General features: G+C 40.1%; 2 protein-coding genes across 3 annotated transcripts in view; one reads left to right on the forward strand and one right to left on the reverse strand.

Moving 5' to 3' along the window:
* abhd4 (abhydrolase domain containing 4, N-acyl phospholipase B) overlaps window positions 1-7,921 on the reverse strand; it is an 18,925-nt gene extending 11,004 nt beyond the window's left edge. Inside the window, exon 1 of the mRNA XM_008433012.2 lies at window positions 7,662-7,921. The gene's annotated coding sequence lies outside the window, so the exon portion shown is untranslated. The remainder of the gene's footprint in view (window positions 1-7,661) is intronic.
* Window positions 892-23,018, forward strand: pigr (polymeric immunoglobulin receptor). Of its 2 annotated transcripts, XM_008433007.2 has the most exons (9): window positions 892-1,178; window positions 1,816-2,160; window positions 4,196-4,277; window positions 4,459-4,685; window positions 8,363-8,441; window positions 8,544-8,632; window positions 8,752-8,801; window positions 8,901-8,919; window positions 22,389-23,018. In XM_008433007.2, the coding sequence occupies exons 1-9, from the start codon at window positions 1,130-1,132 to the stop codon at window positions 22,445-22,447; spliced, it is 999 nt and encodes a 332-aa protein (XP_008431229.1). In that variant the 5' UTR covers window positions 892-1,129; the 3' UTR covers window positions 22,448-23,018. The 2 variants fall into 2 exon arrangements, with proteins under 2 accessions (XP_008431229.1, XP_008431228.1); XM_008433006.2 differs by lacking the exon at window positions 22,389-23,018 and having other exon boundaries at window positions 899-1,178; window positions 8,901-9,186.
* Window positions 23,019-23,721: the final 703 nt, after the last annotated feature.

A 23,721-nucleotide genomic window follows, 5' to 3' on the forward strand; every position in this document is an offset into this window, starting at 1 on the left:
ACAAATCGTTTTTGGCGATGTGTTGTGATTTAATATAAAATTTAAACTGAAGCGCTTGGCCATGATGGCAATTTTTACATTTGGATAGGAAATGGAAGAGCTGGCAGCAGCACTTTGTGTGTTGCTGCCAGGGGAAATGGTGCGCTTCGTAAAATATGAGCATGATGAACATCAGCCGAATTTCAAGGCATCAGCCTTGAATTCAAAAAAAGTTGGACACAAATGGTGCCTTCCAAACGGACAATTAGCCTTAGCATGCTGTCAAATTAGCTACAAACCTGCATTACGGACAACAAAATGAGTGTCTTGATGTGGCCTTTATTGAGATCTAATCTCAGTTCAATAGAAAATCAGACAACAAACCTGATCCGGTTACTCCAGTTCTGTCAGGAGGAATGGGCCAGAACTGCAGCAAACTACTGAAGGAAGCTTCAGGAAGGTCACTAAGAAATGGTAAGCAAACTGAATTTTGATCAAGTTAATAGAATTTCACAATTTCACCAAAGAATTCGTTAATGCTAGCTGATCTACAACAGGATACGTTTATTTTTTATGTAATGTCAGACAGGGAGAAACATGTAGTTTACATATTTAGTTTTAGCTATATGCAGTAAACATCATGAATAGCCCTCTTACTAAACTGAACCGCATATATTTTTTGTTAAGTGGTCATACAACTGATGTGGATATTAAGTCAGCGTTTTGAATTTCCCACTGTGAACTCCCATCCCCACTAGGATGATGGAAATTGAAGTCAAGCAGCTGGRATGACCTTCCGGCTYGATGAGCATGCYGTTTCAAAATAAAACATTTAAGGAATTCTAGCATTCCACGAATCTTGCTTTCGGTGGACGACCAAAAGCGGCTTGTCTCGCAGTTACTTCTGCGACTTTAACATGTTGCTCTCTTCCWMCAATTATTCMTGTCTTACATTCATTCCACTGCCATCTTAACACGTCCCTTTTGTCCGTTTGGCACCTACGTGGTTAACATCTGGAACATCTGGATCCAGCTTTTGGTCACATGACCAGCTGGGGGGGAAGAGACAGAAGCTGCGGAACCCAGATCCCAAAGTGTTTTGCACTGGGTGGTGAGTCCGCTTAACAAACTCCAAAAGTGAAGTCAAAACATGTCGCAGCTCTTCACGATCACCCTCTTCTTGTTACCATGGATTCCAGGTATGAGTGCTGAGGTCAGAAACTGATCCCCCCCAAAAAAAGAAAAGAAAAAAAACCCCCATTTTCAACCGTTGATGGAGTTTAACACAAAGGATGATTAATGCCTCTGCTGTTGCCTCCTCACTTTATTATTGTGCACTTAGCAAATACTAGCGCTTTGTCATAAGATACTCTTTGCGCTTCGCTYCACTTTATCATTTTATTCCATTTCTACATTAATCATTTTGGGGGGGAGACTGACTTGAAAGTTGTTGAAGCTGCTGTTTTCTGCTGGAAGGCACCGAGAGATTTAATGTTTTTCTAAGTCTCACAAGCTCTCACAGTGTTTGGCTGCAGGCGGTGGGTATGTTTGAGGTTGGTTTTGTTAGCCCTTTAATCCTGTGAATTATAGGAAGGATAATCCGTTTTCAGAATAACAAGTAAAGGGAAGTAAAAAAAAAAAAAAAGAAGGAACAAACTCCCGTGCCACAAAGGAAACCCTTATAACAAATATGGTCAAGGCCACTTTCCCTATTCCATGCAGCAGATAAAAAAATWAAAAAAAAAGCCCTCAAGAAATAACTTTCCTGTTCCACAGCTGAACCTTTTCTGAAGATTAAACTTGTGCTCAGYATTCATCACGTCCCCTTTCTGTCAGCCTTTCTCTGTAAGGTTACCACGGAGGAAGAGTTTGCCGTCCTGGAGGGCGGCTCCCTCACCATCCCCTGCCACTATGAGCCCCAGTAYGCCAGCTATGTGAAATACTGGTGCCAGGGGAGGACCAGGGAGTTCTGCACKTCGCTGGCTCGAACCGAYGACCAYCACCTGGYCGACCCGGCCGAGAAGAAAGTGAGCATTTTCGACGACCCGGTCCAGCTGGTGTTCACCGTGACCATGAAGGACCTGAAGGAGGACGAGTCGGGGTGGTACATATGCGGCGTGGAGATAGGTGGYGTGTGGAAAGCTGACGACACCACTTTTACAAACGTTAAAGTTATTCACGGTGAGCAGTGGAGGGATTTTCAACCTGTGGTCACAACCTGAAGCGCACCAAAATGGGGCGCCATTAATCGCTTAATTTGTTTCAGTAATTCAGTTCAAAATGGGAAACTTGTGTTTATAAATCAAGCACAGGAAGAGCGAAATAATTCATGTTTCTCTTAATTTTAATGACTCACAGTGAATAAAAAACCCAAACCCAGGCGCTCAACAAATGTAAGATTACATAAAACGAATCTAATTTAAATAAACATGTTCGCTAATTACTAAATGTATAGGAGRRTTGACATTTGGCTAGYAGTCAGTCACTGACACCCTCCACAAAGAGGGTAAGCCACAAAAACCAACTGCTAATATAGATTTGTCTTTTTATATGCTATAAGAAAGCATATAAATAGAAAATTGAGTGAAAGGAAAGGATCCTTGGTAAACAGTCTACCTGGTAATTCCACATATTACGAATTACACTGGAAGGACTTTGCTACTATTCTGCAGTTGTCATGCCCAGATATGCCTACATTTGCCAACTAGATTAACAAATATCTAAAGTTATAGCTAACTTTAGATATTAGCTATAACTAATAGCTAATATCTGCTGTTGTCAAAAATGCACCTTAAACACCCGCTGGTCTTCTTTCAACCAAGGAGGCATGTGTGTTCCATGAATGCTGGTTGATGCATATTTTACACATATTACGAATTACACTGGAAGGACTTTGCTGCTATTCTGCAGTTGTAGTCATGCCCAGATATGCCTACATTTGCCAACTAGATTAACAAATATCTTAAGTTATTGCTAATGCTTGTATGTTAAAATACACAATTTATATTTAACTTAGCACTTGCTTCAAAACAAAGTACATACATGCATAATCTTTTATATCCGTAAATAAAATAATATACAAAGSGTTAGAGCAGCTCCTAGACCGAAGAGGTCTGAGTATTTCAAGGTGAAAATAAATGCTGAGTTTCATTCGGAGTTTGGAGGATGAGTGCAGAGGCACATAATCCGTCTTGCTTGAAGTCCACTGGAAGGTTTCCACAGTCAGTAATGATTTGTGGAGCCAGCTAATTTTGCCGGTGTTGGTCAACTGTGTTTTATCAAGTCCCAATCAGCACAGACGTCTACCAGGACATTTGAGATCACATTTGGCTTCCTTCTGCTGAGAAGCTTTATGGGGATATTGATTTAACTTTCCAGCAGGACTTGGCACCGGCTCACACCGCRAAGAATACCAAACACCCGTTTAATGACTATGGCAACAGTGTTCGATTGGTGAGCAAACTGGTTTGGCTTGAATTCTATAGAAAGTCTGTGGATACATTGATTGTCAAGAGAAGAACTCTAGACACCAGACCAAACAATGATATGTATAATATCATTGTTTGGTATTATTTGATACAAATTATTTGATTCAAAGCAACCTGTGCTCCAGAACGACAGGCCGACCGCCTACAACCCAGGCTGACCCAGTCATTCATGCGAAAGGAGCTCGGGCCAAGCATTGACTGCCTATACTTTGCTGTATACAGACTGTATTTTTTGGATTTGGAAAATTACATTTCATTAGTCTTACGTAATAATTCAAAACTATTGCAAACCACATTATGGGTTTTCATTAGTTGTAAGCCATAATATAAGCATCAAATAAACATTTGAAACATAAAATTAAGACCACAAGTTTGACTTTTTGAACCAAATTACTGAAATAAACTGTTTTTGTTCATTTTAAGTAATATTATTGTTATTTTTATTCTCATTACTAATGTAATGCAACTAAGGGTGCTTTATTTTTATGTATTTAGTTTTTCTTCTCTATGTTATACCATGCTTTTTTTCCATTTATGAACCGGATCAACTAAGACACTCCATACTACGACTACCTAAAGGACTCTTGTGATTTTTTTCACGCATTTTCTTTTTGTTTCCGTTCATCTTGTCTTAATGCCTTTATTTGACTTTAAATAGACTTTTCTATGATATACTAATTTATTTAGACACCTGTATTAACGACACGTTGTCCTGATGATTTCTGCAGGCATGTCAGCTGTGAACAGCAGGATGAGTGGAGCAGAGGGAAGCGCCGTCACAATCGAATGCCTCTACAGTGAGAGATACAGGCATTTGACTTTTTCTTTTGTTCCAAATACCACCGGGCCGATTTCATACCAGACCGCGAGACCAACTTGCTAAAGCACCGCCGATAACATTTCACATTCGCATTTGACGACCAGAAATCTCTTCACTCGTGTGAGAGGAAGATCGGCTTTCGGTGACTCCCCTGTGTCTGCCCGCCAACAGAGAAAGCGAGAAGAAATGGTGTCGGAGTGGCGACTGGAGATCCTGCCTGTCGACGGGTTCTGACGGGAGCTACGAAGACTCCTCCGTGGCCATCAGAGATGACAGAACTGGGGCTTTCACTGTAACCTTCAAGAAGCTGCAGATGAAAGACACGGCGTGGTACTGGTGTTCTGCAGGGCAGCAGAAGACAGCTGTGCACGTGCTGGTCACACCACAACCCACCACCGGTAGGCAGGCGTTCAAAAAAAAAACCTACGACATCTGCTTTCCTTGGAAATCACTGCGTTTAACGCATATCTCAACATGTAATTCTATGTGATAAATTATGAGCTAGAGAAGCTTTCGTTGCAGCGCTTCTTTAAATTATTAATAAGCCTGGAACTTTTTCCACATTTTGCCTTAAGTATGGCTACAAATGTTACTGAACATCGGTGTGATTCTATGGTACGCACACAAAAGACAGCGCAATGTGGTGAAAGGGAGGGAAAAAAAAGTCTTTTAAAAAATTCTTCTTGCAGCTGAAGCTCAAACTAATCTAAAAAAGTGTAATTAAAATTTCAGTGTAGATCCAGTTATTTTTTTTCTCCTGTGAAGGCCTCAGGGATTTGTTAGAGAACATTAACTAACAAGCAGCATAACGAATACAAAGGAACGGTAGCAAATAGGTCAGGGAGACAGTTGTGAATGATTTTGAGGCATACTATTGCTTTGAACACAGCTCAGTCTGTCATCTGAAAATACAGTATGGCACAAATGTGTAACCAACCAGCCTGTCGGTTTTGGCTGTCCACCAAAACCGACAGGCTGGACTTCTCTTCTGGTTTGCATCCAAAATGCTATACACCGCCGATGCTCGGTTCCTTGAACATGCCATTAACCTGTGCATGTGCTTTTCTTCAGCAGGAAAAGGGAGTTGGTTAGACAGAGTCGATGGCAAAATGGCAAAACTAAGCACAGACCAACGCAGGAAAATAGCCGGTTACAGGCCGCAGGGCCACAAACATAAAGTCAAGCCTATAAATCCAGAGCTAAATCCAACTGTGGCAAGTCTTTAAAACTGATCCACACAGACATTCTCCATCCAGGCTGGCTGAGCTCGAGCTAATTTGCATAGAACAATGAACAAGAACAAAAGTTTGTAAATGTGTAAGATGACAGAAAGATGCCAGAGACGAATCTCAAAATAAGTGAAAGAGTAACTGGACTTAAGGGTGCTTCAATCAACAACTCAGATAAATGGACGCCTTCCTTTTCACATTTTTGTTGGCAAAAAGTGTTGAAGGCAAGTGTTGGCCATCTTGCCTTTTCCTTCCGCTTTGTGGTTTGTGGTATCACTTAAAATTCTAGTAAAATTAATTGAAGTTGGTGCTAATAATGTGACACGATGGCAAAATGTTATATGCTGTATTTAAGTGGTCTTTGTAATCACCTTAGAGCAGAGGTTCCCAAACTGTGGGAAAATGTGTGGAAACCTCTGGGGTGGCGCAGGAGAAAAAGTTTGGGAACCACTGCCTTAGAGTAAAAAAATGCTAAAACCATTAAAGAAAGTAAACTGAAGGAATGGCTTTATGGGTTCAACTTGGGCATTAGTTTGGTAGCCTATCTAGTTTACTAAAATCTACGTGAATGTAATAGTACATCTTTAGCAACACGATCATTTTTCTGACTTTTAATTCCAATTTTTACTCTTAATGGTAAAACTGAGCCGTTAAAAGATATAATTCTTTCTGCGCTCTTCCATGGAAAATCTCATTGATGTATTCAAAAATATTTAGTGTAATATTTATTGCATTACACAGCAATAGTATTTTTATGAGAGGCAAAACTGAAAAAAAAAATCACAAAAAAAGGCAGCTTAACTCATGTCTTCAATAGTTTGCAGCACAAACGTTCTTTCCCAGACTAAAGAAAGGCTAAATAAGAGTCTACCCCGAGGCCTTCGTATTGTCTAGGGAATATTTGCTGCTGAAAGGAAGAAAATGAAAAAACGCTTAGCTGTCATGTTTGTCAAGTTTGAACTGTTCTGTTCTTGCAATCAATGAAATCCTTTCAGCTCTCAACCTGCTAAAGTGAAGCCGTGTAGCTAGCGTGTTTTGTTGGATACATCCATAGATTTTTACATGTTGCTTCTGAGGTTTTTAAAAGTCACTCACTTGCTGTTGTTTTATTGTGTTTGAGAATAAAACAGCTTACATGAGAGAACAAAMGTGGATCTGCTGCAGAGTTATTGTCAAAGTCTTTACAAGGAGAAAATGGGGATTGCAAAGAATAAGCCGGACGATGCGCTCAAGCTAGCAGGCCTTTCTTAGCTTCTCTGCCATACTTATAAAGTCAACGCTCGTAGATAAAAACCCTCAGAAGTGCTAATAAATAGTTCATACCAACAATATCAACTACATTTCTTTTGTGCGGGAGCCATACTGGATAAGTCTGGGTYACTGGGAAACCTTTGATTTTCACAGTCAGAATTCCAACTCAGGAGACCTTTTTGTTTTATAATCGGCAGTGCTTTGAATTAGACCCGCTAGTGCAAAGGTAATGCGTCTCAAAAGTCAGATTAGAGAGATAAAGGTAAGGATRATGCACTTGTAGAAAGTTATATTTTATAAATGAACAGTCAGAAATGCCCTTGAAGTCAGAATTCCAGCTGGGAAAGTTCAACCAGCAGTTCCATATGTCCGATATGGCTGCTGTGCAAATGCAGTGGAAGATGTAGGTATAAAATAATTGTGAAGTTAATAGCACTTCAACCACTTTGTAACGCCACTTCCATTACTTTCTTTCGCTTYAAACAAATACAATTCAAACATAGGCGTTGTTGTTGCTAGCAGTTTTTAGTACCTCAGCAATCCCACTGGATTTCCAGTTCGGAATTCCAGCTCCAGTTTGGAACCGAGTAGGAAAACTGATTTCTTCAGATTCCTTCCTCCTTTTGAAAGCAGCTGAAAGCTCCATTCGTTCTAACTTTGTTCATTTTCCCCTGTGTCTATTAGCAGACAGTTTATTTCCTCATTCATGATTTAAACGTTTACTATTACAATAAACGGTGCGTTTACTAGCATGTGCATTTAAACGTCTTGTAGGTTATATTTTTTCCAATGGTTTGTATTCATATTTCTCTAGCTATGGTTTTAATCTGGAATTCTTGCTTTTTCGCTAATTAATGTCACTTGACATTAATTAGCGAACATCTAATAACTTACTTTGGCAACAAAGGTTGGACAAACTGTAAGCCGGTAACCAGGGAGAACCAACGGGCTGCTTCGGCGTCGTCTGGAATTGGAAACCTCTCAGTACGCCGCAGTTTCGCYGACACTCATGTTTGTCCGCAGAGATTTTAAAACGACATTCATGTCTGATAAAACAACGTCAATAATGAAGAAAAAGCGGCGCCACATGGCTCAGTGGCGCACCGCAGCCTCCAGTCCTTCGCTCAGCTGTCCCAGATTCAGTTCCTAGCCCCAGGCCGTTTGCTGCATGTCTCCCCCCCTCCCTCGCGCTCTCTCTCYTCCCTTCTTCCCGTCCATCCACTGGTCATTAAAGACCACAAGTGGCTCAGAAACCTTTAAAAATMGCAACGAGGAGAAAATAATTCACTTGAACTTCTTATTACTTTTGTAATTGTTGCTACTAATGTCCATTTTGCRGCCATTAAAACGCAAAGAAGCTGCTCTTAGCATCAATATGTCATCATGTTGTGTAGCAGGAGCTTCTGCTGCAGCGTATGGATTTTTTCATAACAGCTGTCAAGAATATTGATGCCACACATCGAGTTTCTATCGCACAACAAACTCTCTTGTGCTTGGCACACTACTTCAATTTTTCTTTTTCAATTTCTTCTTCTTTTTTTTCTTTTTTTTTGTTTACCTGAACTATCCGTCTAATGCCGCATTGTCTCTTGCAGTTCCACCAGTGCCGAGCCAGTCCTTCCCAGACCTGCCTCCAGCCAAACCCATCACTAGGGAGACCTGGAGCAGCCACAGGTAGAAGAAGCGAAGTGTCGCTGATTTGTGCTGCGCCTTCAGTTTGAATCAATGCGGATGGCCTCAGCAGGCTGTGTATCTGTTTTTTTTWATTTTATTTAGTCCCATGTTGGCATCTGTGGTGGTCTGCTCATCTGTCATTTTCCTGGCTGCGGTGGCCATATTGGCTATAAAGTTCTGGAGGCTGCACAGTAAGGCAACTCGTTTCCTTAAATGCGATTCCAACGTGCAACGATTCCATCAAACGCAGTGAACAAAGTCAAAAAATTTGGTCATTATTACTTAAAATGCTCTCGCTGTTCATTTCCAGAGAGCAACCGGGTTCCAAGAGACGTGGAGGAGATGAGGGCGAAATTCAGCGTAAGCTCCTTTTGAACAGGCTTCTCCCTGCTGATCGAGAAAAACCCAAACTGCTGTGCATGTGATTTATAGAGTATTGTTTTGTAATGTCTCCCACAGGGCTGCTCGAGAGAAGCAGGTGACTTTCAAAACGCAGCAGTACTTTTCCTTAACAAGGATTCCCAAGATGTGCACGTGTACTGATATCTGATGTTCTGCAACGTTTATTGTTACTTTCACAAACTGAATGTAATTTTTTTTTAATTTCTTTTATTTCCTTCCACTTGTCAGAGCATGCACACTCGATATCATTGTTTTTCTTTTTGCATTGTGAACCACAGTACACGTCCAGCATGTGCTGCTTTTACAAATTTGCATCGCTTTCATACATGCATTCCAAAAAACACGGATGATGTTCACATTTGATTCTAATCTGCCTCTTATACGCAACAAATTACTCATCTATGCAATCGATTCTCTCTGAAACTGATTCAGAAAGTTCAAAGGGTAATTTCATTATTTTATTTTATTACCATTTTTAGCTTATTTAAAGGAAATCTTGTGATCATAATGGTCAACTTTTATAATCGGGGGGGGGGAAAAAAAACCTTTGTTGGCTTTACAGCAGGGAGCTTTTTTTAAAGTGATAATAAGCATATTTTGCATGTTTTCTCTGGTGTTCGCACTATTATATTTTTGGTGTTGATCCATGTCAGGACTTTGACTGGTCCACTCCAAAATATTAAAATGACTTTCAGTGAAAAGCAACATGTTGCTCAGCTCAGAAGATTCAAGTTTCTCCCTCCCTGCAGTCAGTGACTCAACTTATCTTCCTTGAAACAATTATCTTTCATCCAAGGTAAAAAAATTTTGGACCAGAGGCTTGTTAAGCAGGAGAATAATCCCAAAGAAACGACATAACTGTTTTTTAAATGCGTCAAGAGGCTAATTTTAAACTTTTAACAATCACTTCTTCAATACCTGAACCACAACCCAACACCAAGTGATTTAAATGAGCTTCACCATTTCTGGTAAACAAAAAAATGCTTATAAATATTGAGTTGGAAGTTTGTCCAGAGCTCGCTGAAACAAAATCGAATTGCTTTTGATTCATTTTGCTCGCAAAATATGGGCCATGGGAACCTCTGAATGAGAAAGCGTCACGGCTGCCCAACCTCTGAAAATGAAATAACATTATTTGTAACTCTGCATTGAATGTTGCTGGTTACAAATTGATCAGAATCCTCCTCCAGCCCCTCGTACCGACTTCATTATCAAGCTAAAAGCAAAAACGAGGGGCGGACGGCGAGAGACGGGCKGGGGAGGCGCTTGGAGCGGAAAGAGTTAGTCCAGTCCCATTACACAGAATTTCTTTTGCATCATGCAGACGACCTGGAGTGTGTGAGATTTTTATTTGATGAGGATGTGCCTGCAGGATGCATAATGCTACCAGGTCAGCCTCCCCCTAGCACAGCTCTGCAGTGCGAGCCTTTTGTTCCACCCGGGATGATCTCGTTTCATATTATTACGAGGTTTGTTTAGCGTACACGTATGTGGACGCCTCATCGACCCAATGGTTTGGTTTTTTTATACACAATCCAACACTATGGTTATATAAACTACATCATTTATCAGCAGGGAGCTGGTTGGTGTTTCAGAGCTTTTTCTCCCCCCACTCATATAAAATATACATTTTGCTAAATAAAAATGTGCATATTTGCCGTTAAGAGTGTTTTGTCATTCAGCTCCACGTATTGAACCCAGAAAGGCGATCATATTTCAAAAGAAAGAGGCAAGCATGAAAATAAACCAATAAACACTGCAAGGACTTTCTTTTTTTTCTACTGTTGTGGGAATTTATCTTTTTGTTGTTATTGGATCCTAATTAAATGAACAAATAGCACCAGTTATGATGCTGGGGAAGTTAATGAATCCTTAGACTCTGATAACAAATGGCCGAATGCAGAGTTTAGTTTTTATCTTCATAAGAGGAAGTTCTGAGCCTGCGTAGCTGCTGGAGAAAAAAAAATACCCAAAAGGAATATTTTTTTAAAAACCGAAGGGAAAGAGTCAAGGCCATTTTGTCTTCTTGTTAACAAGAAAGCAAGAATTCATTCAATAAAAAGAAAACCAAAAACATAAGTAGCATGACCAATTAAACAAACGGGCACGACAAAAATAGTAGCAGATAATGGGTAAAGTTCCCTTGAGACGGACTCGTTTTCAGGAGGAAGGACCAAAATACATCTGAGCTACAAAAAGAGAAAAGAATCTTCCCTCCTTTTCATGCTTGAAGTGCCTCATTCTCATTACCAACTGCAAACAACATGTTGGAATAGTAAATTGAACAGGCTAATGAGATTGTCAAAGGAGCCGCTGAGCAAAGGCTGCACTCGATCCTGACCAACGTAAATCAATACTTAGCTCCTCTTTGGAAAAATAACAAAAAAAAACAAAAACAAATGCAAATAATAAATATTGTTTGACGGCGCGTGCATGGACATTGCCTTGCAGAAGCATTCATATCTGTTGGACCTCTGCAAATTTTGCTATGTTACAACCAGGAAGCTTTGATAGAACATATTGGAAGTGATTAGCTGTTAAGGCTGTACGGTTTTCAAACTTACTAAAAAACATCATCCCAAAAACATGACGTATATTTATACTCTAGTCTCCTGGGTTAGTACTTGGTAATCAGGAATCTAGCAGCTCAATTAGTAAAACCTTCATCTAACCAGGCAAAACATTAAGGACAATTTCTTATTTACAGCATTAGCTTAAAAGCTAAACGGGAAGCTAGGGGAAGAGGACAACAACATCTACCGTACGTACATGCAGTGAGCAATGGGTTCATCTACAATTGGTAGTTGTAGATGTCCTTTAGTTTGTGTTTAAAAGCAGGAAATTAAATCTAACTATCAAGATAAAGAGCATTTTGGTCAAAGTTTTGAAGCAGTGAAACACAAAAACAGAAAGAAACAGAAGACTTGTTTTTATGGGGTTTCATGAGATGAAGTTATTTCTTAGCTTTTGTAAAAGCCAGATTGAATGACGGCTGCCTGCAGATCTGCATTTTCAAGTCTTCCTGCGGATTTTAATTTGGATTTCCATCTGGACTTTAACTGGGTCATGCGATAGCATGACAATGCTTTGAATTAATCTATTGGTTCTTGTACAACTTTCTCCCTGACGTATTTATTGCACTCCTCGGTCTTCACGGTGCAGCTTGTTGACTAATAATGATCTTTAACAAATCTTTACAGAACAAATGACACACAGGAGGACTCTCTTGTAATTAGAGGTAACAGAGTGAAGGGGGCTGAACACCTACATGTTTTTATTTGTGAAAGAAAAAAAGCGGAAAACATGTATCCATCTCAAGGGATGCGGATAGTCTTGCAAAACCGTGCTGTACGTTGACACCGATGTCTGCTGTTAATGTAAAAAAATATATATATATATATTTTTTTTCTTTTTGCAAGCGTTTTAGTATTTTGACACTTTTTTGTTTGTGAATAATTTGCTGTTTAGGCAAAAAAAAAACCCGGGAGATTTCTGCTGGCAATGTTCAGAGTCGGCCAACAACAATAGCGCCAGGTTGTTTATGCAGAGCTCCGGTGCATCTGTCAGAACAAAGGTTAGCCAGGCCTTGTGCTGCTGCAGCCACCTGAGGGATTCCGGGGAGCTTCAAGAGTTCAGCAAACAAGGCGCGCTGGGAATTCTGCCACTACATGTTCAGATGAATATTCCAGACGCTGAGTCGGGTTTACCGTCTCTCACTCGGAACTTGGGCTGATTTTGCTGTACAACGTCGGGCGAAGCACCCGGCTTTAATTAGAATCACACGGCTCAGTAAATGTGGCACAGGAGCTAAATCTGACTCACCCCCCTGAAATGGGAGCTCTCTCTGTATTGTTTTGTACAATATTTCTTATTGTTTTAGGTTTTTTTTGGCCGTACCTTTCACTTTCGCCGCCTGTTTTGCGATTGTGACTCCGTCGTAGGGTGTAGTTGTAATTTCACGCGAGTCACAGCCTCTCTCCTGAGTCATTAAAAGCGTGGTAGTTTTTTTAATAGGATTTGTCATTTTCAATTAAATTCAATTAATTGTGACATTGCAGTGTCACAATTTGGCTCCCACTGCTTTCAGCGAATCGCACTGTTACATTCTTGAGTGTTCATGTGTCTCTATTGTAATTATTATTATTTTTTTCTTCATCTCTCTCTCTGTCTCTGTCTCTCTACATTGTGGTCTCCGCTCCTCGGCGTTAGAGAAGCTCCATCATTAATCTTGATGCCTTTCAAGCTGAAGCGGTTCCGCCACTAGATGGAGGTCAACGCTGCATGAAATGCGTTCCTCCCATTATGCGTTGTTGACGCAGAGTGCCTATTCATGCACAAAAGGAGCGTTTCTTTTGTTTTCCTATTCAAACGGCACATAAAGCGGAAGAAAAGCAGGGAGGCTGTTGCGTCTCCCCACAGGGCTCTGTGAGGCAAACTGCAGCGTCTTAATATTCAAACAACTCGTGTTTGTTTTCCATTCGTTCCTTCGGAAAACGCTCCACTTCGGGTTTATGTCTACATACATTATAAATTGCATTCCTGGAAGCTTTTTTTTTCTTAGCTCCGTTGTTTGCAGGCAGCAATAATCAATGTGTTTTCTGCTTGTTTGGTATAATGCCCCGTCGGATAATAGGGACATCATTTTGAAATTCCGAAAGGCCAGGCTGAAGGATAAAGACTTTTTTTGTGTGTGTGTGTGTTTTCTTCTGTATCACTATTAGCATGTAGGCCAAGCATATGCACACAATAACAGAACCTCTTGTCCTAGTGGACAGAGCAACAAGATTACCTCTTAGAAAACATAAAAATACCTTTGTTGTCCGTGAGACGCACGAGTAAGGAAACCAAATGAAGCCTTTAAAAGAAAATTTGTTCACAGCACCGCCATATTTAAGTGATCTCAGTGCTTTTCATTTCTCAAGCGCGCTTTGAAAATTTACATTCACTTCCTCAATGCTTTTTGGTTTATGTCAGAAATGCGCGTTTAACGTCTGAACCGCTTGTAAAGCCCACAGAAACAGGATTGTGCAAACATCTGGAAGTATGGGCAAAAGGAAGGGAAGAAAAGCTTGAATGTACAGTCATGAATGTATTTTCCTGAGATTTTTGTAAGAGATCAACACTCGGTAGTTCATAAATGAGAAGTGGAAGGAAAGGGATTTCGTTCTCTAGTTTTCTTTTTATACATGCTTAAAATGTTGAAAAGAGCGGCTTGCCTCCAAGGCAAATACAGTTTCGAGTTCTTTGTAGTGCGTCTCCATCCAGCTTTACAAATCCAGCGAGCGGAAATTTTGCCCATTCATTTATTATTTCTTTTCCAAGCTAAAGCTCAGTGGGATTGGACGACGAGCATCTCTGAACACCAGCATTCGAATCTCGCCAAAGATTCTCAGTTGGATTTACATTTGGAACTGGTACAGAGTGTTCGAGACAAATTTCCTTTGTAGCTCTGGCTGCGTGGTTGAGGTGGTTCTCCTGCTGGAAGGTGGACACATTTGGAACCTTCCTCCAGGATTGTTCCATGTTTATCAGCATCCAACTTCTCCATCTGCTGTGACCTGTGCTTTGCCCTTTATGCTAAAGAATAGCATTCCCAAGCATCATAACTATTGGCAATGTGCGTCACCATTTTTGTTGCGTGAAATCATAAATTAAGAGAATTTCTTATGATGGTAAACACTAATTATGATTTTTTTAAAGCTGCAGTATGTAACTTTTATTTTTTTGAAATTTTTTTTTTTACATATTTGTTAAAACTGCCATTATGTTGTGTTATATTTTTGAAATTCAAATTTAAAAATACTTTATTGCTTCCAAAAGGAAATGAAATACTCATTTTAATTCCAATTCTTCAAAGAGTTATTGTAGATAGTGATGGCTGATTAYGGTCATGATGTTTTGACAGTCTTAAATATGTAAGATATATGGGGTTTTTTCATAAAAGTTACTGCAGTTTTAAAGACATAATCAATTTGTCGTTAAAAAAAACTGATCATGTCATTAATCGGTTAACGACACCTGTGGTTGGAGTTCTTTCTTTTTCTGCTTAAATGTCTTTTTCCACTCCTGGTCCCATAAGAGCACAAGCATCAAAACATAAAAATGCTTGAAAATATGGCATGGACTCTGTTGATGTTATCATTTTTACCCAATTGCTAAAGTTATTCTGTGACATATGCAATGCGTATGTTTGACGCTATGAAGCTTATCAGACGGTGCCTGCGCTTCTCCCGGGGTGAACAGAGAAGCGTGAGCCAAACAAGATGGCCGTTAATGTCAATTCAATGTTTGGAAGCGTCACGGACAGAACGGCTTCGTTCACTTCCTCTGCTGCCATCGCTAAAACTACAGACATACTACAGTTGTAGAACGGCGCAGACAGTTAATAGTGATTTGCTCTGTTGAAATTCAACTGGAGAAATCGTATTCAATGGAAGAAGCCCTAGATGGACAAAATGAAGGGAGATGAGAATATAGCGGAATAGCGTAGAAAGGAAATTGCCAGGCAGCTCAGTACCGCAGTCCCCTCTGTACCGAACCTTACTCTTGACACAGTGCAGCCAGGCGAGCGCTGTTCCCCTGGCAACTGGCAAACCCCAATTGGTCATCCGGATGGCCAGATAGAGGTGCCTGGTTCGTCCCTACAAAGAACACATGTCCTCCTCTCTGGAGTCCAGTGACGGAGTGCTTTACACTTCTGCACACTGTACAGTCCTGAGCTAATCTGAAGAAAGTCGGTGACCTCTGCCGACTCCACTCCATGAGTTTACATGACCTACCATACCGTGGCTGAACTGCTTTCGCCCGAAAGCTTTAATAATAACAGTAATAATACTTCTACGTGCAATATTTACCAGCATGGAAGTTTAAGGACTGGACATATTGCACATGTAGCATTTTATTATGACACCTATCCTGAGATTTGTTTATTTATTTGGATTCTATCTTATTTAAAATAGGATATGAAATAATAGAATAGAAATATTATTCAAGGATTCAAGTGTCATACCACCTTGACAGTTTGGGGTACAAAATTTGTACTCAGGTCACAGATCAAGAAATGTATTCATTTATTATTTATTAATTTATTGCCCCACAGTGGGGAAATTCTTGTGTCCCAGCAGAAAATTAAGGTTAGGTGGAAGCATACATATTCATACACAAAGACATATAAAAATAAGATAAGAGGCTTTACAGTAAGACCAAATTAAAAAATGTCTGAAAAATAATTATGTACAGTTTCTTAAAATAACACACTCAGATCAAAGGAAGTGTCCAACTGAGGGTAAGTTAAATAAAGAAAAATGCACAAGATGTGCACGCATATTTTTGGTAACATTTATAAGCTGTGAAAAACAGCGCAAAACAACAGGGATGTACACATCTTGGGAGGGATGTAAACACTTACTGAGTTTGTTGGGATCATTTTCCCACAGTATCCACGATGCCATTACGAATGTATGCAAAACTCTTTCAATACCCAAGCTGTTTCGTTGTTGCTGTTTTTTCATTAAATAACAAACTCAATTTAATCACCCGTGGAAAAGTTTGTTCGCATGATAAGTCATTAAAAATCGTGCCACACCATCCTCCTCCTGCCACTTGATGTCGCCAGCAGTAGCATCCGGTAGTTGTTTTACGAAGTACACAAGCACTGGCGCGAACGCCCCCCCAACATTTTATTGAAATGCATGAGCTTTTTCTAAGTTGTCGAGTTTCCATTAAGTACATTCATTTTCGTGATTGCAATTTGTGTAGTTTTAAGGTCAAAGGAAACACAGCCAATGATTTTTAAACCAGAGTTCTTCTGTCTCCCACCACCCGCACTGGATGGAGGGATCATCCGAGCACAGAGCTTATTTATTTGCTTTTTCCCCCAAGATACAATTAAAATGACCTTTTCCAAACTTGACATGCACTCTTTACCGCTCATTAATTGTTAAACCTGTTTACTCAGTGAGTGAAAATGAGGTCCAAATGTCTAAAAGACTGTCTGTCCATTATAATACCAATAGCTATCAAATGCAAAGCTGTACCCTCGTTATAATTAAAACGTTTCTGCTCTATCCAGGTATTATGCTGCACAAAATATGTAAAGGGGTATCTTGTCCTGCTCGCATAATAAAGCCCATGCTTGAGCTTGAGGGAATAAACTGCATTGGGTGGAAAAAACCCCCCCAAAAAACCCAGAAGAATCTTAATGGGTCATTCAATAAAAATGGTCTATTTGATAACCACTAAAGGCTGTGCAGTTCTGCTACTTGGCTTTTCTGTCTTGTATGAATTAAAGTAATATCCAATCTCATAGCATAATGTTAAATAAAATCAGTTTTCAATTCGTTTTCGAAAAAATGCCACAAGAGGCATTTTTTTTTTTTTTTTTTTTTGCTCTTAATGAAACCAGGGAAGCTGTCTCACATCACACTAACACACAGAGAGAAAAGGTATAGGGCACAACAAGCAGAGAAACTTTTATGTTTATTCATACCCCAGTGCCCACGCATGTGAAAGCTGCAGATGTTTAGGATTAATGTTTAGAGTCACTGTTATTTTCCATGCATAAACATTTATTAAAGTTGTGGTCAGCACAGAAACCAAAAAAAAAACAAAACACACAGCTTCGCAATAATAGCAAGGATTTATTTTCTGACCTCTAATCCACACACACACACACGCACACACAAGCACGGAAAAAAAAAAGGTTTTGAATTGGAGCTGCTTCATTTGAGGAGCAGGAAAAAGATAAAGTTTTAACCATTCACATACGGGGAGGGGTGTGCTGCGCCGCGCCACGGTTCAAATCCCTTCAAAATGAGGATTGTGATTTTAAATGTCAATGCCGGCGTGGAGCGGCGTTCTTCACAATGCGGCCGAACTGGGTCAAGAAGCATTGTGTTCGCATCATCTGCAGTTAAATGCACATTGATAACAATGGGGATAGCGAGCCGACGCGGGGCCCGGCGCGAATGTGATGCCGACTATCTCTGCCTTCCAGAGAGAGCGAAACAGAGGAAAACGACATGCTGACAAGAGGACAGTAAATAATTTGATTGGACTGTTATTGCTTGGCAGCTTTCAACAGAAAGGAGTTAGCAGAATATTGTCTTCGTAGAATAATATTTAATCTGCAGAGCCAGCCTGGAATAGTACGAGGCCTAGAGAGGAATCTGATTCTGGGCTCGTCTTCCAGCGAAGCCCATCGCCCACAATCCACATCGCCGATTTAAATGCTTCACGCTTAATTGTTTGCCCGTTTCATCGTTGAAAAACCCTGGTTTTGTGGAATAGCAGTAAAGTAGCAATTCAATTGACCATATCATAGAAGGTGACTTGTTTCACCCTCGCAATGTTCTCGTCACATTATTTATTAAGTATGGCACAGTAATTAGATTGGGGAAACAAGTTTTTTTTTTCTCTTGCTGTTTGACTTACTCATTTAGCCTGGCAGTCATGTCCAGTGTGCAGCTTTTCAATACAGTCTCGGTGGATTTAATTTAATGGGCAGTGCTTAAAGGGACACACACACTCACGCATTATTAATGAATTTGCAGATGCATTGAGCAAGAAAGGTGACTTCAGCACAAAAAGAAATACAAATATCCTGCATTATCACACAGTGGGGAGATTCCAGTGTAGCAGCAGCAAAGTGACTGACAATTGAAGCATATGGGTTCACATTTAAGATAAGAGTCTAAATTATTATCTAACTATGTTATGTAACCAGGTGAGAAAAGGGTAGTTGTACATATATATCCTGTATATAAAACCCTGTTTTGCTTTTATTTCACATAGTGGTTGTAATTCTTGTTTTCGTCAGCATGTGGTGCTGTTGTTACTGAGAGCTCTAAAAGTTCCGGAAGTTGATAAAAAAAACCTTTTGTTTACGATCTCTGGCATTCTTACTCATAGACATAATTTTGCTGAAGCCCTTGTTAATTAGAAGTCTTACACTAATTACACGGCCCATTCACGTAACAAAAGATCATCTTTGCTGGATAACTTGAACTTTATATTTATCATTTTTGCAGCTCAGATAAAATTGGGCTTTTTGAGAATAAAAGAAAATTTTATTACCCTTTACAACCCCCTTTTTTTACACCTATTCCTGCTTTATACGGTCCCCATTTTTGCCATTGCTCTTTAAAAATACTTTGGCCTACATGAAAAAGCTGCTCTGGGAGCTGAATAGAAATTTGCATCACATTTTTTAGATTTGCTTTGCGGAACATCCTAATACATTGGCATTTGTGGTTATAACGTTCCCTTACGCCTGGGTACGGTTCTGATCATTCTTTTAATGACAACAAGCAGTAAGTACGGAAAAAAAAAAAACATTTAACAGTCTTTGTTGTCCTAAAATACATCTCAACATGAGCCCAGTCATAACTAACAATTACCTTTCTTTGCGAGAGAGATGATGTTGAAGAAAACAGCAGCACTCAAAGCGATCAATAACTATTTCAGGCTTCTCTGGTACCGGTTCCGACACACTGTTTATTGGAGCGACGACTCGATTCTGACCCCCCTGTGAGGCGTAAGGGAACATTAGGGTGAGTGCGATCATTTGGACACCGATGAGGACGACTGTGGCTTTTATGTTACAGCTCGAAGAATCTTCAGTACCGACTTCCCACCAGCGCAGCTCCTTCTCAGCAGGGTCCTAATGTTGTCTGGTGCTTGGCATTCCCTGTGGCCCTTTCAGGCATCTCTGCTCATCCAAAAATCAGTACTGGTGGAATCGTGTTTTTCTTTCCTTTTTCTCCCCCTCCTCTCCCTCCTCTCCTGACAAGCCCACTTGATAAACAGCTTTGGATTTACAGGCACGTTCAGCATTTGCATTTTTGTTGAATTTGCAGATGGCAGCTTAATGGCTTTGTTTATTAGTGACTAAAGACAGATTGCATTGCAGGATTTTCCCTGTCAGCAGTGTTTTGGATAACTCGCGGTTCCAGCCGTGGCCTAACTAGACAGCATCGTGGTGTTGATTGGCTGACACACATCTAAGCGAGCCTGATGTAATCTATCAAAACATATCAGAATCTCTGCTAGCTTGAAGCTAGCCCGAAGGAGTGAGATGATGGTGTGTTTGATTTTTACTGCGCAGTGGATTGAAAAGGGTGTTTACATGTGCAAATATCACTTTTTGAAATAGTTTTGCCAACTTCTTTCAGTCTGGGGAGTCAACTTTCCAACACTGAATAAAAACAGATGAAGTAAATCAACAGGCTTCATGTGCCTGAGCTTTTAAAGGTCTTAGCTGAAAGTCTTTACCTTTGTGCTTTCTAATTAATGGGATTAGTCTACATTAATTAGCCAGACTGAAATTAATTCACACACATGCGTTTTTTTCTTCTTCTGTTGTCTTATGAAAAACATTACAGAGTATTTATAATTAGCTGCATGCTGGATGCAAAACAAACGAATTCAAATCCAAACAATAACGCGACGTACTAATTATGTAGAAGAAAACAAACGCACCCATTGTAACACTTACACTCTATTGGCTGAGAGGTTGCCAGACAACGGTACATTTCTCTGCCGAACCGTGCAGAAAATGTTTCGCAAGCGAGCAGAGACAAGTTTTGAATACAAACTTTACAAGTTTTGAGAAGAAAGACATAAAGTCCTTGTTCCAAATTGAAAATGTAAGCACAAGCATGAGAAGTTTTGAGAACAAAGGACAGGAAATCGTGCTTTCAGACTGAAAGCGTGTGCTCGCGAATTATGGCAGAAAAATTCCCCCATGATCTTGTTGCTACTTGTGTTTGTGTTTCAGAAGGCGGCAGTAGTGGTTTGGTCATGTAGGGTATGCTCAGTTATGTGACAGTGACTCAGTGTAGGATTAATATCAGATATCAATATTGACTAATTTCAAACATTTTAAAATTTTGTACATTTCAAAAGCTTTTTTGGAGAAATACAACACATATAGTCAAAGCAAGAGTGTCTGGCTTTTTTTTAAGACTTTTCCTCTTTGCTCTGGTGCACTGAATCTCACGGTATATCAGTTTAAGGTCACAAAATCATTTTTGGTCCGCTGGGTGGGTGACTGGTTTTTGATGAGATTGAAATCTTGGGAGTTTTCTGGCCTTGGGCACAAAAATGTACTGTTGTGAATCCCTGAGGCACAGAGTTACTACTTTTACCCTGTGCCAATGCTCTTTACAAAATTGCTCCTGGAACTTTGTGCAAAGTTGTTCTTGAGGGTTGTAGTCACATTGTAAACAAATATTTTTAGTAATCGAGAAATCCATCAATTATTCTTACAATTAATCGAGTAATCTGATAAAAAAAATTTATAAAATAAAACATTGGTAAATCTACCATAACAGCAGGGTTACTACCGAATATCAACATCAGCCCAATTTTTCATATTTGAGCTTCCCTAACAATTACTTTTCTGCAGTTTAGATTAAATTAACTTGTAACAATAATGGCTCACTTCCTAAGTTAACCGGAAGAAGGTGATGAGCTCTCACCTTGACCAGCCGTTTATAGTTTTTGTGTCCATGTTAGCGACGGGATTTGACACTTTTGTTCGTCACGCATAGAAGCACATCTACCAGCTATGTACCGCCATGATGTGCTCCGTCACCCATTTGTTGAGACCCAGATGATATGAATTTTATTTTCTGGTTTGTCTATAAACCTACACATCTAAAGCACAGCTCCCTGCAGTGTTCAGTCTATCCGCTCAATTGTATAAATACCTCCACCGCGTTCTTCCGCATTGGCTCTGAGCACCGGCCACCAGACAGCAGCTCCCCGAGGAGAAAGGCTGTCGTACTCCATGCATTACGCCAGTCATTTTAAAGATGCTTATTGGTCCCCCGAAAACCCTCCCAGACCAAACTTGACAAGTGGACGTTATGCTGCCAACACTTAACTTTAACTTTCGTCAACAACTCATAGGCGAAAGTAAGAATTCTGCCCAACACAAATAATGACCCAACCGAAGCACGGTGCGCATCATTGTGACAGTATGGTGGAGAAAGAGTGGGGGATTTTCTATGCTTGTCCTAAATGCAGCACAACACGCACAAGAGAGCTAGTTCAGTGAACAAAGTAAGCATAGCCGTAGAAACGCTCAACGGTATGGCTCCACTTTTCAAAATGCGATGCAGATTAAGTTTCTTGCATTTAAAGTTGCATTCTTTGGTTCATGGGTTTCACTATTTCCTGAGAGTTTTGTGTTTTAAGGCATGTTAATTTGTGTGTTTTCCGTTTTTTGATCTCTTTGAATTCAGTATTTTTGTGCTGCCATGCATTTCTTTTGGTTCCTTTTGTCTCTGTTTCCTGCTGTTCTCATCTAGCTGATCTCTCCCTGGTTCTTAATGGCCAGTCGTACTTCATCCTCAGTGCTGAAATCGGTTCTCGTTGACGTAGATATGTCACGAAAATGGTCATTTTTATACACAGAGAGACATCCACTTTGGATGAAGTATGCGAGAGAGCCTGTCGTCTCCATCTATCTCTTGTTCCACTGATCATCATGAGACAGAACTTTTGACCTATAACAGGTTTGGTTTGTGTGCCTCTGTTTAGGAACCAAGCATGTGTCATCAACAGAGAGCATTAAGCGACACCGAAGACGAACGTTATAGCAAGATGATGAATGACTTGCGTGCCTCTGTGGTCCCCGTCTACCACCAAGCTTGTTGTTTCTATGTCTCTGGCTTGAACATCCCAAGAGGTGAAACCACAGTTGTTCCTCACACTGAAGAACCAGGCATTCCTCTGCGTCTTACTGGAGCCAGATTTGATGTTCGGAAACACGTGGCACAAGTCTGGGAACCAGAATAGGCTTCGCGCAATGTTTGGTGGTTCTTTAATCACAGCTGGTTCATTCTGCTTTTCACCACTATCTCAGTTTGTGAATTTTAAGTATTCTTTAGACATTTTTGGCTCCTTGCATTTACTCGGCCCCACTTCTGCCTGCATTTGGATCCTCACAAACACCTCACCTGCGACATTGGGGGGCTGTCTTTGGCTTACTGAAACTAGATCAGCTCCACTTGAATTTTTCGCCTTAAAGTCCTTGAAACATCCTCGAAACATTAATTAGACTAAAGTCTTAACAAACAGCAATATCCTTGAAAGTGAAACCCTTTGATGAGAGTGTGTGCTTTATTGGAGGTAGCCGTTGTTGACATATGATGAATGATTTCAGGCTCCACTGCCTAGAAATGTGTCAAAGTATGTTCAGCGGGTTATTTTCTGGTACGTCTACAAAGGAAGTTTTACAAACTTTGCGTTCAGTTTAACTTCATTTCAAAATGTATTCTCAAAACATTTGGTTTATTCTCAAAAATGAAAAATGAGGGAATTAAATATACTCAAAATAAGTCTTGCCTTTATGTACTTTGATAAAAAAAAAAAATGTTTTCCAATTTGCGCTGGTAGTGTAGCGCAGAAAAAAATTATTGTCGCAGCATTAWTGCTGTTCAGTCTTCACTGGTTCCATATTTAGAAGTTATCTGAAGCACGGCCAAGGTCTGCAATCTCATCTAGCCGCTCACATTTCTCTGTGTGACATTCGTCTGCTGCGAGATGATGGGAAGGATGCAGCCACCGTGACGGTTAGGGATGAAGGACACGTGCTGGAGCCGGAGTATCATTTACATCAGGGTCACAAAGGCAATGCCAGCTTTCTTTGTCTCCGTATAAAATGTGCAACACGAGATTACAAAGCTTTGCACTGAAAGATGGCACTGGTGATAAACTGCTTATGGACCTTCAGGTCCGTTCTAAAAGTAATAAAACTTCATGAAATAAATAAATATAGAAATAAATATACATGTATTCAGCATGGCAGATTATAGCTATAGTTTTTTTTTTGTTTTTTTGTTTTTTTAAGTTAAAGGCAATTTTTGATGGA

The sequence above is a fragment of the Poecilia reticulata genome, linkage group LG17 (assembly GCF_000633615.1).
Source record: "Poecilia reticulata strain Guanapo linkage group LG17, Guppy_female_1.0+MT, whole genome shotgun sequence".
Taxonomy (NCBI): Eukaryota; Metazoa; Chordata; class Actinopteri; order Cyprinodontiformes; family Poeciliidae; genus Poecilia; species Poecilia reticulata.